This window comes from Saccopteryx leptura, chromosome 1 (assembly GCF_036850995.1).
Source record: "Saccopteryx leptura isolate mSacLep1 chromosome 1, mSacLep1_pri_phased_curated, whole genome shotgun sequence".
NCBI classification, from domain to species: domain Eukaryota; kingdom Metazoa; phylum Chordata; class Mammalia; order Chiroptera; family Emballonuridae; genus Saccopteryx; species Saccopteryx leptura.
Genome location: NC_089503.1, coordinates 15,122,278 through 15,135,335, shown reverse-complemented (window position 1 = coordinate 15,135,335; position 13,058 = coordinate 15,122,278). Strand labels below are relative to the sequence as shown.

The 13,058-nt window shown below is 56.8% G+C and overlaps 1 protein-coding gene across 1 annotated transcript in view; it reads left to right on the top strand.

Annotated features, from left to right (window-relative positions):
- The window catches only part of P2RX3 (purinergic receptor P2X 3), a 28,544-nt gene extending 18,985 nt beyond the window's left edge, over positions 1-9,559 (top strand). Inside the window, exons 9-12 of the mRNA XM_066360436.1 lie at positions 7,713-7,806; positions 8,103-8,168; positions 8,654-8,731; positions 9,159-9,559. Of these exons, the coding sequence (XP_066216533.1) occupies positions 7,713-7,806; positions 8,103-8,168; positions 8,654-8,731; positions 9,159-9,272 (352 nt within the window). The 3' untranslated portion in view covers positions 9,273-9,559. The remainder of the gene's footprint in view (positions 1-7,712; positions 7,807-8,102; positions 8,169-8,653; positions 8,732-9,158) is intronic.
- Positions 9,560-13,058: the final 3,499 nt, after the last annotated feature.

Here is a 13,058-nt window from a genome sequence, read left to right as displayed (position 1 = left end):
GCGGAGCGAGCGCGGAGATTAGGTTTGGCACCTGAGCTGCTTCCACGCGGAAACGTGCGGATCAGCGAGATCTTAGGCCAACCGACAGAGACGGAGTCGAAGGGAGCCCTTGGCTTTGCTCCTGTATTCTGCAATCTGGGCTTTTCTCTCCTTCCAAGAGCCAGAGAATACGTGTCAACAGCAGCCATTTCCACCCGTCACCACACAGACCCTTGAAGGCCCTCTCGGTTCCTGGGGCATATCCGCCTGACTTCTCCACCATCTTCCTCTTCACTCCCTTTAGGTGATGGTGGCAGACGCGGCAGTTAGAACGACCTTGAATTTACACAGCCCAGTATAATGTGTATGTCTGTTGAATCCTCACAACAGCCAGCACTATCGGTAGAAAATATCAGCTAACACCCACGAAGAGCTTCCCAGAGAGCTCGGAACTTAGCAAGTGCGCTTTGCAGAATATCTCATCGTGTGGAGAGGGAGAATGTTATAGCCGGAAATCGGAAGCTCAGAAGCTTCATTTATTTATGTGCCCGAGGCCACACAGCAAATAGTGCTGCAGCTGGAACCCAGACCCTGGCAGCCAAGCTCTAGAGCCTGTGCTCACGACCACCGTTATTCAGGTAGGACCGGTGCAGTTACCCCCATTTTACAGACGAGGAAAATGAGGCCCAAAAGATCTTTCCCTGGAGTAGCCAGTAGTAACCTGGCTCTCAGGGACATCTAGCTCTGCTTCCATTGATCTTTCTCTGCCTCATTAAAGATAAATTAGTAGTAATACTTTTTTTTTTTAAGGATCAACAACAAACCATTTTTGAAATGTCTGTCTTTGAGGTTGACAGGGTTCCTAGAATGTGAGTAAATAAATATGGCGTGGGGCCCTTCTCTAACAGGCGGAGTCCCAGCTTGCTCAGGGCTGCTGCCCAACCCCCATGCGGTGAGTCTGCCAGGAGGTATTTTCCTATCAGTATAAAATCAACTGTAAAACTACATTTCGGCTGGCAGGATGATTTCCCACCAGGCAGAAAGCTCTGCCGAGAACACCACCTCCTTCACTGAGAAACCCGAATTCCAGGCCCAAGTTTTCCCTTGCAGGTCCAACCCGGATCCCCGAAGCGTGATGCTGTTTTCTCTGCTGCTGTAACAGTTACATGTCCCTGCTTTAGGGAGGAATCTCCACCACTCTATGGGATCGTTTCTAAACAGATGTCTGAGAGCTTCCAAGGGATTTGTACATCGTGATAAAAAACCTTCTCCATTCAGCAAGCGTTTAGGGCTGCCGCCTGCTGCAAATGTCAGCTCAGCGTGGGGAAGCACTTCTAACTGTTGGAGTTACCCAAAGCTGAAATTGGGGTGCTCCTGCAGGTAGTGAGTTCCCTGTCACTGGAGGTAAACAAGCAGCAGCAGGAAACGTCTTGCAGCTAGTGTGAGGAGGACTGTGAAGACCTTTTCCAATACAGAGACCATAGGAACAAGACCAGTTCCTGTGATCTAGTGCAAATAATAAACCTAAACCCAAATAGCAAATATTTATAGAAAATAAATATATCTCATGCTGGGGTAATCCAAGGATGAGTCAGAGGAAGCAGACGTGAAACAGAGAAGGCCCAGGCTCTGGGTCAAGGGACTTGCGCACTGTGGTTCAGGCTTGACCCGAGTGCTCTCAGTGTGGTTCTGAGCAAGTCTCATCCCCTCAGTGGGCCTCAGTTTCCTCCTCTGTGAAATGGGCTGGTTCAGGGCGATCATCACTAACCCCTTCAGGCTCTAAAAGCCTGAGTCAGTGCAAGTGGGTCCCTGAGGAAGGGCTTTGGGAAGGCAGACTGCTGAGGCAGGCACTATTATTTATAGACCTATCACACCGAATGGAGCTTCCACACTGCCTCCTCCGAGGAACGATTTATTATGCTAATTGACGCCTGTACTACTCACGCTTTGTCTATTGCTGCTGGTGGCACGAGGGATCATGCACACTCCCCCCCCACACACACACACACCACACCCACTCCCTCACACTCGGAAGTGTCTCAGCTCTCTCAGGCCCGAGACTCGTTCGAGTGGGTCCCATGTTGGGGGTGTCCTGTCTGGTCACGGGGCCGATGTCCCAGTGAGGGCCCTGAAGGGGAGCCTCCTCAGCTGGGGCTTGGAAGAAATTCGTGTGCAGGGAAGCTGAGTCCCGGGGCCTGACACCCTGGGCTGCGGTGCCCTGCGGTGCCCTCTGGCCCCCTCCCGCCCGGCCCCACAGCCAGCAGGAGCTGCGGGCGCGGCAGAGAGCGGGGTCCTGGCAGGGGCAGCAGTCTCAGTGACGCAGGCACCGTGGGGACGCAGTGGGCGGAATAAATACCCCACCTGCCCTTCTCCCCTCTGGTCCCCAGCCAGGTCCTCCCGTTGACCGGACGCCCCCGGAAACCAGAGGGGAAGGTGGTCAGGAACGCCCCCGTAGAGGTCAGCCTGCAGGACACCCGAGGCCAGAGGCAGGGTTACGGGCCAGTGGAGAGTAGCTGGCACACTGGACTCAGCCCTTTCTTCAAATGCCCGGGCTCAGGTGGCCCTCCCAGCCTGGCGGCCCCAGCCCCCCTCCCAGGCTCGCTTCCCCTTCCCTCCCAGCGCCGCCTGGGCTCTGCTGTCTCCTCTGACAGTCGGGGCGTCAAGGCCGCCCCAGCCGTGCGCCTGCACCTGCCGCAGCTGCTCGCTGTTCCCGCAGGCACCGTGCCACCGGCTCCCTGCCCCGAGGCTGCAGGGCTCTCCTTTCGTTCCTCCGCAGGGTTCTTGGGGTTCCAGTAGCCTGAGTCCAAACCCCAGCTGCGCTTCCCCCCACCGTGAGCTGTGCAGTCTAACGGTGTTTCCTGGGGCCCACTAGGTCCGGTACTGAGAGCTCTGTGCCCTGGTTCTGTGTGGCCGTCACGTCCGGCCACACGCTGGGTCCACTCAGCAGCCCTCAGCCTCTGCCGTCTTCTCCCTTTCACATTTGGGGGAAGCTGGGACGCAGAGAGGGGGAGTCATCTGCCCCAGGTTGTGTCAAGGAATTCAAGTGGCAAAACCAGGATTCAAGCCCAGAACTGGCTCATTGCAAAACCCTAAGCCACCAGGTCCCCCACTGAGTGAAACAGTGGCTGTGGAAGCCTCCAGCGCAGTGCTTAGCAGGAGGAAGGGCCCCACACACATCTGTCCCTGCCTTTTCCCCATTTCCCCTCCTCGGTCTGGTTTCCCGTGGTGCGAACCAATAGCACCTGCTTTCCCACGCAGCCAGCTGCCAGATCCAGATGTTTTCCGTTTGGGAGAGAAACTGCCTGCCGTTGACCACTGTGGACTGGCTCCGCCTAAAGGGCACGGCGACTTCGGAGAAGCCAGAGTCAGGGGCAGGAAACCGGGCAGCCAGAACTGTGAAACTCAGTCAGGGAGAGGTCCGAAATCTCCAAAACCTCATGTATTCCTCCGGCAGCCATTACTGCCCTGGGCCCTTGGGCAGAGAGCGACAGTGAGAGCTGACTCGCAGTCAAAAGTCCAAATCACCAACCGCAGTCTGGCGTGGCAGGGACCCTAGCAGAGGCAGGAGAGGTAGCCCAGGGGGATTTCCAGAGTGTGGGGAAACTGGCTCTCTGAAGAGGAAGAAAACAAAATCTCCATGTGTAATGTTTGCCGATTGCTATGGTGTAAATACTCCACCGTGTACCATTTCAAGCTGCAAGTGTGAGACCACTCCACATGGAGTTGGGAAGAGACACACGCGAGTGGGCTCTGCCAGCCAGGTGAGGCCGAGCAGACAGTGCCTCTTCCGTAGCCCTCCGTCTTCCAGGGACTGGGGTCCTCAGGAACACCATGCCCTTCCCCTGAGAAGGGCTGTGGCTCCCTCAGCCAGGGAGGCCACCCGACCTCTGGCTTCCTTCCTTTTCACCCTCCACCCTCCGAGCCTCGGCGTTGGTGTTACTTCACATGAAGGCTTCCTTGTCCTGCTAGCCTCAGTCAAATGTCTTTCTTGGCTGTGCTCTTAGAACAGTGCTCCTCTCCTTCCGAGCCCCGAAGTTCAATTTCAGCTATTTACGGAAGGGTATGGTTAGTATTTCTCTCCCTCTCGTGAGAGCAGAGCTTCCCGGTGTATCGGCAGTACCTAGCACAGTGCCTGGCATGCGGTCGCTGTGCTCTCTCTACATATCTGTGGAATCTTGAAAGAATGAGAAGTCACTGAGCGGGGCCCTGACGGGTGAATAGGAGTTCGCAAGGTGAAAGAGGGGAGGAAGAGAACAGCGGGGGCAGGGGCCCAGAAGCCCACCTCTAGGAAACACGTGCGGGAGATACAGGAAGGCAGGTAGCGAGGCCGGCACTTGAGGGGCATGGCAGGGAGGGCGTTCTGCAGATGAGGCTAGGAGGGTGCACTGGGCCAGGTTGGGAGTCCACGCCAGGGTGTAGAAGGGTGGTGTCATTCTCACCAACCCCACTTCCCAACCAAAAACAAAAACCAAAGCTGGAGTGGGAGGAGTCAGAGGACATGAGAGAAAGCAAGGCCGGGCATGGAGTAGCCTTTCCTCTTTTCAGATGAGAAGGTTGTGGGTCCTTCTGACATTTCATGGCTCTCCTCTCTTCCTGCTCTACGCCAGCCAATGACTCTGGGTGGTGAGACCCACCCTACAAATGCAAAGGGGGCCCCCCAGCTAGAGAACTGGAAGAAACAAGCCAGGACCTAACAGAAATCAGGCAACACAAAGAACCCCCTGAATTGCTGGCTAAGAGTCTGGGCTGGGGACCTGGGCTGCCTGAGTTTGAATCCCAGCTTCTCGCATTTGACGACTGGCTTTGTGACTTTAGACAAGTTGCTTTACCTCTCTGATCTTGATGACTCATCTCTTCAGTGAGGATCACAACAGTAGTGAGTTCCTTGGGGTGGCTGTGAGTGTGAAATGAGTTAATGCTTAGCACAATGCCAGCAAGTAGTAAGCACCCAATATGTCGTCTGTTGTTACCGCTAACACTATGTATTATCACCAGGAGCCAGGAGGCGGAATGGTTAAGGAAAATGTAGATACTGTTTCTTCACTTTATCTTGATCTCAGGATGAGAAGGAAACGGGACATGCTTTAAGCACTTACCATATCTTGCTCTAATTACCATATCTGGGCACTGTCTCATCCAGTCCTCCTCACTCTCACCTCCCAGTTGAGATAAAAAGCTCAGAGAGGTTGAGTGACTTGCCTGGGGTCAAAAGCTAGTTGAAGACAGATGTAGAACCACACCCTGGTCTCCTAGGGCATTCTTAGAGGGTTTGTTCCTAGGAATCCAGCATGATTGGTGTTCCCTCTCTCTCTTTCCCTCTCTCTCTATCTCTCACATCGTGAATAACTCAACGAGTCCTCAGTTTTAACTCATTCTTTAACTCAGGCTTCCTGGCTACAAAATTATAAGAGTTTGCAACAGGTTCAACGTTTCTAACTGCTGTCACAAAGGACCCCCATCTCAATGGCCAACACAAAAGTCTGTTTCTCTCTCACGGCACAGTGCACTGCGGGTCCGTGGGGTGGGTTGCTCCGCGCAGTCCTCAGGGATCCGGGTCCCTGCCACTACTGACTCAGTCTCCCCTGCAGCCCCGAGTCCACCCCTGGCTCTCGAGGAAAGGGAGGCGGAGGAAGGTCCCCTGCTCTGACATCCCTTCAGCCCAGAGGTCGCAGGTCACGGTTCCCTTCGACATTCCTTTGGCAAGAACTGGCCGTGGGGCCCCAGCGAGATGCAGGGGGGCTGGGAAGCACACTCCAGCCACGGGCCAGGAGAGAAGATAACCCGGACCCGTGACCGAGCCCCTCTGCCACAGGGATGGACCACATTCTGTGACCCCCACTGGCCACACTGGATGCAGAAGCCAGGACTCCTGGGCCCTCCTGCCTGCAGCCTGCCCCCTCCCGCCTCCCTGCGCGAGGTCCCTCCACCCTCCTCCCGGGAGGAGACTCGGCCCTGCCAAGCCTCCTCGGGGGTGGGTGGTGGGTGAGATAATGATCTTATCATGCTTGGTGCCTCTTGGAAGGTAGGTGCTGGAGGAAAACCAAGTCCGCTTTGGTTTTTCTCCCTGTTCCCTTCACACCCCTTCCCAAGATAAATTTAGTCAGCCCTCGCTCTGAGAGGCAGTGCCCGGGATGCCGACGCTCGCTCTGTTCTCCTGGTTGATGGCAGAGCACTGTTGCGGCTGCAGCCTATGGACGGGAATGCAGACTGCATCCGGGACCCACCCTGCCCCCCTGCCCAGGGCCTGTGGGCAGCCATGGCCGCATCTCAGACAAGGGTGACTCTTCCCCAGACATGGCCTTTCTCCAGGCCTGGGTTCCCCAGACTATAGAAGGGTTTGGGGGTCTGGCACCAGGGCCGCCTGTGCCCTTAGTGACCAGGGCTTGGGGGTCTGGCACCAGGGCCGCCTGTGCCCTTAGTGACCAGGGCTTGGGGGTCTGGCACCAGGGCCGCCTGTGCCCTTAGTGACCCCTGAGCGCTCAGGGTTTGGGCGTCTGGCACCAGGGCCGCCTGTGCCCTTAGTGACCAGGGCTTGGGGGTCTGGCACCAGGGCCGCCTGTGCCCTTAGTGACCCCTGAGCGCTCAGGGTTTGGGGGTCTGGCACCAGGGCCGCCTGTGCCCTTAGTGACCCCTGAGCGCTCAGGGTTTGGGGGTCTGGCACCAGGGCCGCCTGTGCCCTTAGTGACCAGGGCTTGGGGGTCTGGCACCAGGGCCACCTGTGCCCTTAGTGACCACTGAGCGCTCACAGGCCGGACGGCTCAGGGTTAAGAGCAGGGGGCTTGGAGCCGTCGGTGTGGATCAGAATCCCAGCCCAGGCCAGTGTCCTCTCCTCTGTCTTCTCATCTATAAAATGGGTCACCACTGTCTTCTCCCTGAGATTCACTGAGATGCTTACGTGTGTTAAGAGGTTTGCATATTTCCTGGTACTCTGTTCACGGCGGATATGGAGATGGTGGTGGTCTGTACCTACCTAGCCTCAGGCCGGCCTGAAAGCCACCGTGAGGGCTTCCTGGGCGCCTTCTGCCCATTCCAGAGGCTTCTTTTGCAAAGTTCTTTAAAATCTCCTGAGAGGCCTCTTTGGAGAACCATGTTCTCGGACCTTCTCTCTTTCTAGAAATGACTTCCTTCCTGGGCCCATCCCCTTCTCCTGCTGGTGCAACTTGAATTTAGACCATTTTGCCTTCATCTGTGACACTCCCTGCTGCTATCCCCCACCCCACCCCCCAGACCATAACTGACCATATTCATGAACATGGTTTATCCCCTCTCCTCTAACTCTTTGCCTCTTAGGGTTAGGTTGCTGGTAAGTGGCAGAGCCAGGCTTTGAACCCAAGCAGGCTGGGAAGCCTGCGGAGAGGGAGGCCCCTGCAGTGAGCCGGCTCCTGGGATATCCAAACAAATAGGATGGAAGCAGCATGGAGTCCAGCCTGGCCCAAACTTGCGCACTCATCAGCATTACTGAAGGAAATGACTTGAGAGGCAGAGTCCTAGGCCCCTCCCACAGGAATGCTGACTCCGTGGGTTCAGCGTGGGGCCTGGGAAGCTGCCTTTTCACAAGCTGCCAGGATGACACCTGTGCAGGGGGTCAGCCCAGAACACAGGAAGGACCGGTGCCGGTGTCCTCGCGACCCATCAGTGGGGGTTGCTCAGTCCGGGACGGTGCTAGGCTACAGAGGACCTGCAGGCTCAGGCAGGAGTCCACAGCGGGACCCACCTTGGCCTCTGACCCCCAGGTTTGCCAAGTACTACAAGCTGGAGAATGGCAGCGAGTACCGCACGCTCCTGAAGGCCTTCGGCATCCGCTTCGACGTGCTGGTATACGGGAATGTGAGTCCTTGGGCGTGGCAGATGAGGGGACAGGGGACGGGGACAGGGGAGGAAACCCAGACCAATCCAGGGCTTGGAGGAGGCTCCCGGTGGGAGGGCGGAGGGGAAACAGGGTCCTGCCGCTGACCAGCTCTGAGACCCTGGGCTAGTCACACCTCCTTTCTCTGCACCTGTTCCATGAATGGGTGGGGCCTGCTGCTTCCTGGTCTCTCTGGCTGGGAGTCCAGGGTCAGCTCTGGCCTCACCCCTGCCTTGCTGGACTCCCTGCCCACTCGCCTCGGTCTTTGTGCATCCAGGCTGGCAAGTTCAACATCATCCCCACCATCATTAGCTCCGTGGCAGCCTTCACCTCCGTGGGAGTGGTGAGTTCAGCCCCTCTGGGCACCTCCCTGCTAGGTCGGCCCTTGAGCGTGAACATCTCCGGTCACTGGGAGCTCCCTGCATCTGTCCGTCCATCTGTCCTCAGCAGCCTCTCCTCTGCAGGGGGCTCCACCCAGTACAGGGTCCTGTTCCTCACCGTGAAGGTGGGGGAGGAGACTCCAGGTCCCCACAGACCGAAGAGCCTGGCCGGGGACAGAGCCCGGCTCGCAGGGACTTCTACCCCTGCGCCCTCTGCTCCTCCCGCCAAGTCCTCCCCTTGCACTTTGCTCTGGGCTCACCCCAGGAGCTGAGCAGGCAGGCCGCAAAGACAGTCCACAAAGCCCCCGGGGCATTTTTCTGAGAAGAGACCTCATCAGGCGTCTCTGGAGGACTCTCCCCATCCCTGCCCTGCTGGGTGCCCAGGCCACTCCTGCTCCCAGGCCACTGTCCTGGCAACTCAGGGCCTGCCCTGCCTCTCCTCCTCCAGGGGACCGTCCTCTGTGACATCATCCTGCTCAACTTCCTCAAGGGGGCTGACCACTACAAAGCCAAGAAGTTTGAGGAGGTGAGCAAGGGTCCCTGAGGGGCAGCAGGCCAGGGCGGGGGTGGGGGGCACTGGACCCCCGGGGTTCTCAGTGGCTCACCTTCTGGGGGCTTCTGAAAGGAAGTACATTGGGCATCAGTGCTTGGGGGGGGTGTCCAGACAAGAGGGGGTTTGGCCAGGGTTCTGTGAGGACTGCGGGGTTCTACGGGCCGTCACTGTCACCATGCCGTCCATCCACCGTCCCCTCTCCATTTCTGGGGCAGGACAAACCCTGCTATGGGTTAGCTCTGGCTTCTGTTAGCCCTTGAGATGCATGGATGGGGTCTTGGGATCACACGGACTTGCTGTAGCCCCCTCAAGACGAGGCCGCAAGCCCCAACTGCTGAGTCTGTCCAGTGGGGTCCTCGCCCACAGTCAGAGCACGATCGTGCCAGCCTTCTGCCTGCAGGTGAACGAGACGACGCTGAAGGTCGCTGCCTCGGCCAACCCAGTGTACCCCAGCGAGCAGACCACGGAGGAGAAGCAGTCCACGGACTCGGGGGCCTACTCCATCGGCCGCTAGGGCCCTGCGCTCACCGCTGGGCTCCAGGCCTCCCAACAGGGAACCCCCCTGGGCAAGGGGGGGTGGGAGAAGGAAGGGGCTCTCATTTCTGCTGCTCACCTCATGAGGCCACAGCCAGAAGGTGCCTGGTCCTCCCAGTGCCCCCTGCTGAGACCTCAGTCTCACCTTCACCCCTGGCCTGGCCCCCCTCTGCTTCCCAGGAGCCCCGGGGTGGGGGGCGGTAGCACCTGAGACTTCCCCCTTCCAAAGAGTAGAGAGAATAATAGTAACAACCAGTACCAGGCACTTCACACACATTATCTCATTTAATCATTTAATCCTTAGAATAATCTTACAAGGTAGATATTAGGTGTCCCCCCTCCCCCCATTTCAAAGATAAACTGAGGCTGAGAGAGACTGAGTCATTTGCCTTAAACCACACAGGCAGGCAGCGAGAGAGCTGGGATTTGAACCCAGGTCTCCACTGCGCATGCCCCACGAGAAGGACGCCCCGCCCACGACTCCGCCCAGCTCAGTAAAGAGCAGGCCCCGTGCTATCCCCAGGAGCTCAGCCCCATTTTAGGGGAGACCAGTGAGACAGAGGTGTGGGGTCTCTCTCTCTCTCACTGGGCTGGGTCACCAAAGCAGAAGGACACAGAAGGCGTGACTGTCTGTGGATTTCCCTTACTCCACCCCACAGCTCTGTCCCCAGCCCAGAGCAAGGGCCGCTCTCCTCCCCTCGAGGGCCCCACCCCTACCCACACCAATCCGGGCTTGTCACTGCGGGCGCTGGACTTGGCCCCCCCAGGGTGGGACGGGATTCAGGACCTGCTGCCTTGTCCCGAGAAAGGTCCCGGTGAGACCCAGTCCCTGCAACCTGCGAGCAGCCGGCCAGCGGGGCCTGTGCCCACAGTGTCCTAGTAAGGTGGCCAGTCTTCTAATGTTCGAGACTAAAAGGGTCTTAGAAACCATCTTGTCTGACTCTCCTGTGTACAGATGAGTGAACGGAGGCCCGAGGTGGAAAATGACAGTCTCATTGCTCGTGTCCGGCACTCGGGGTTGGAGTGGGGGTGGGGGCAGGACAGGAAGCTGGAAGGGCTGCCCTCGGAGCACGGTGTCAGGCCCCCCACCTCCACTGCCCCCTTCCCTAGGGCAAGTTCAGGAGCAGGTCTAGGTTCTGTGAAGCCTGAAGCAAATACAACTGGGGCATCTTTTAAAAATTAATGCAAACTTAGGTATTAGAAGGAGCTTGTGCAAGCAGGCAGTCCTGACATATTTCCCACTGGCGTCCCCATGAACACGCCCCTGGGAAAACTCAGTGTGGGCATGACCATGAGGTCTGGCCCAAAGGCACTGTCCGTGGAGCACCGGCCCCTCCTCAGAAAGCGCAGGGAAATGGGGGTGGGGCAGCTTCGGGAGTGGTTTGGGAGGATTAATCCACAAAGGTCCCACTTCAGTGACCCCACCTCACCGTGAGGGGCAGAGGTAAGATTCCCCCATTCTGCCTCATCCCAGCTCCGTCCTCAGGATGGTGGGATAACACCTCCCCAGGGGCAGCCTTGGGAATCAGGCAGTGTCTGGAGACCTGGCCAGCAGAGACAACAGGGAAGGCAGCACAGTGGGTGGTCTCCACTCCAGCACTGTGGGTGGTCTTCATCCCCCCCCCACACACACACACACACACACCTGTTCACTCAGCCTCAGGAGGCTGGCGGAGGCAGGGGTCACTGGGATGTTCTTTGAGGAGAAGGTCCAGGCAGTTGTATCCTGGAGGCACCCCTCCCCCAGCCTCTCCCTTCCCCCCAGGCTGGGTGGTCCTCCTGCAGGCACATCAGCGGGGCTCCGAGACTGCCAGCCAGTGTGAGCTCATGAGTGTGAGCCTCACACTGTTCTCCCCACAGCTGAACTGAAGGACCACTTCTGTGCACTGGGCTCAGGGTTACATCAGTTGTAACCGCAGTGGCTAACTTGTCCCTGCGGCCTCCTGGCGTCCTCAGCAGAGTCACCAACACAATCACACCAACCCTGGTGAGGCTGCCGTGGTCTGTTAGCAATCTGATTTAATAGAAAAAGAGACTTGCAATACATGGAAATTGGAACTGGAACCCATGCTCATGCTGAACACTATGCTCAACACTGCGTTACTCCTTTAATTACTCAGCATAAAAGCTAACAGTTAGTGAGAAGCGCCCTGGCCAAGCAGTGGGCTTAGATAGGTTACAAGGTTCGTTTAACTCAAACCTCATTTTACAGAAGAAACTAAGGCTTACTGAGGTTAAGAATCGAAATGGTGGGCCTGGGACTTGAACCCAGAGCTTTCTGACTCCAGAGTCTGGGATCTTGACTTTTCCATTGTAACTGCCTGGGAAAAATTAGGAAATTTTGCTGGAACCTTTTTTCTCCTCTTAGTGTTAGTGAGGCCAAACCAGGTTTTGTCACAGTGACAAGCAAACTGCAAAATCTTAAGGTTTAATATGACAAAGCAAGTCAGGCAGCCCCTCCATCTGGTAGCTACGCCATCGCCATCGGAGGCACGGGAACTCCCAGGTCACCGTGAACCCTGGGGTGGGGGGGTGTAAAAGCCAGGCCTGGAACTGGCTTGCATCATTTGCAACCCCATGGCGCTAGCCAGACTCAGTAGCAAGGTGTAGAGCCCAACTTTACTGCAAGGAATACCAGGAGATAGTCTGCGTGGGTCTCCACGAAGAGAAAATGGGGACCGTAGCACATCCTGCTGCATCATCTCCGTTTCAATGGTGTTTCTCCTCCACAACACTCCGCCCCCGGTGCCCACAGGCAGCTCCGTGCACCCTTCCCTTCTGTGTGCCTTCTCACAGAACCTCATTCTCAGTAAACTACCAGTCAATCTCCCAGAGGTATTACTAGATAACACACTCAGGAATTTCTTCTCCTTAGAGTACTTGCTTTTTAATCAAGTGCCATTCAACACTGAGAGACTTTACACAGCCAAAGGAATGACTATATAATGGTTGAAGTTGAGGCTCAATAGCAGTACTCGATATTTGAGGGACATCTTATCTACCCTGGCTTGCCTCACACGGTTCAGACTGAAGAGTTTTGAGTCACTCCTCCTTTCCCCTCCCCTCCTTTTACCTCTGGTCTCGGAGGGCAGGAGACTGGGCTACTGGGATTGGCTAGAGTCCATATCCTATCAAGGGATCAAATGGAGACAGATAAAAAAAAAAAAATGGTGGCTTATCAGTCAGCTGAAATACTGGCCCCAGAGCTCCCTATGCGGGGCTTTCCTTACTGCTCGTCCTCCCACCTCCACTGCCAGGTTCTACTGTTGTCTAAGAAGCAAGCATCAAGAATCAGCTGCGGCAGTCCACAGTGCAGGCGCCTGGGGGGAGGGGTGGCCCCAGGCAGCTCCCCGTCCATGCCGTGGGGCAGACTGGCCTGCTATGAGGAAGAGCTTCCTCAAGGCGGATGGACAGACCCCTTTACGGAGGACAAGTCTCTGTCTGGAGGCAGCCCCTGGGGCCCAGCACTGGGGAGGCTCAGGGCAAGGGCAAGGCCCACAATCCCGCTGCTGGGGGTCTGCTCATGCTCGAGCGACTCATCCCTGCTGCTTCTCCACCACCCACTTCCCCTGGGTGCTCCGACCCTGTCTTGTGCCACCAACTCCAGCACTTTTAGATAAAAAAAAAAAAAGCACACTTGGTCCTTTGTTCCTTTTTGTTCTTTTTGTTCCTGAAACTCCACATCCCATCAGATGCCTGGACAGTTACACACACATGTACACACACAAATGTAGCCCTTACACAGGTGTGTTCAAGTACACAGTAG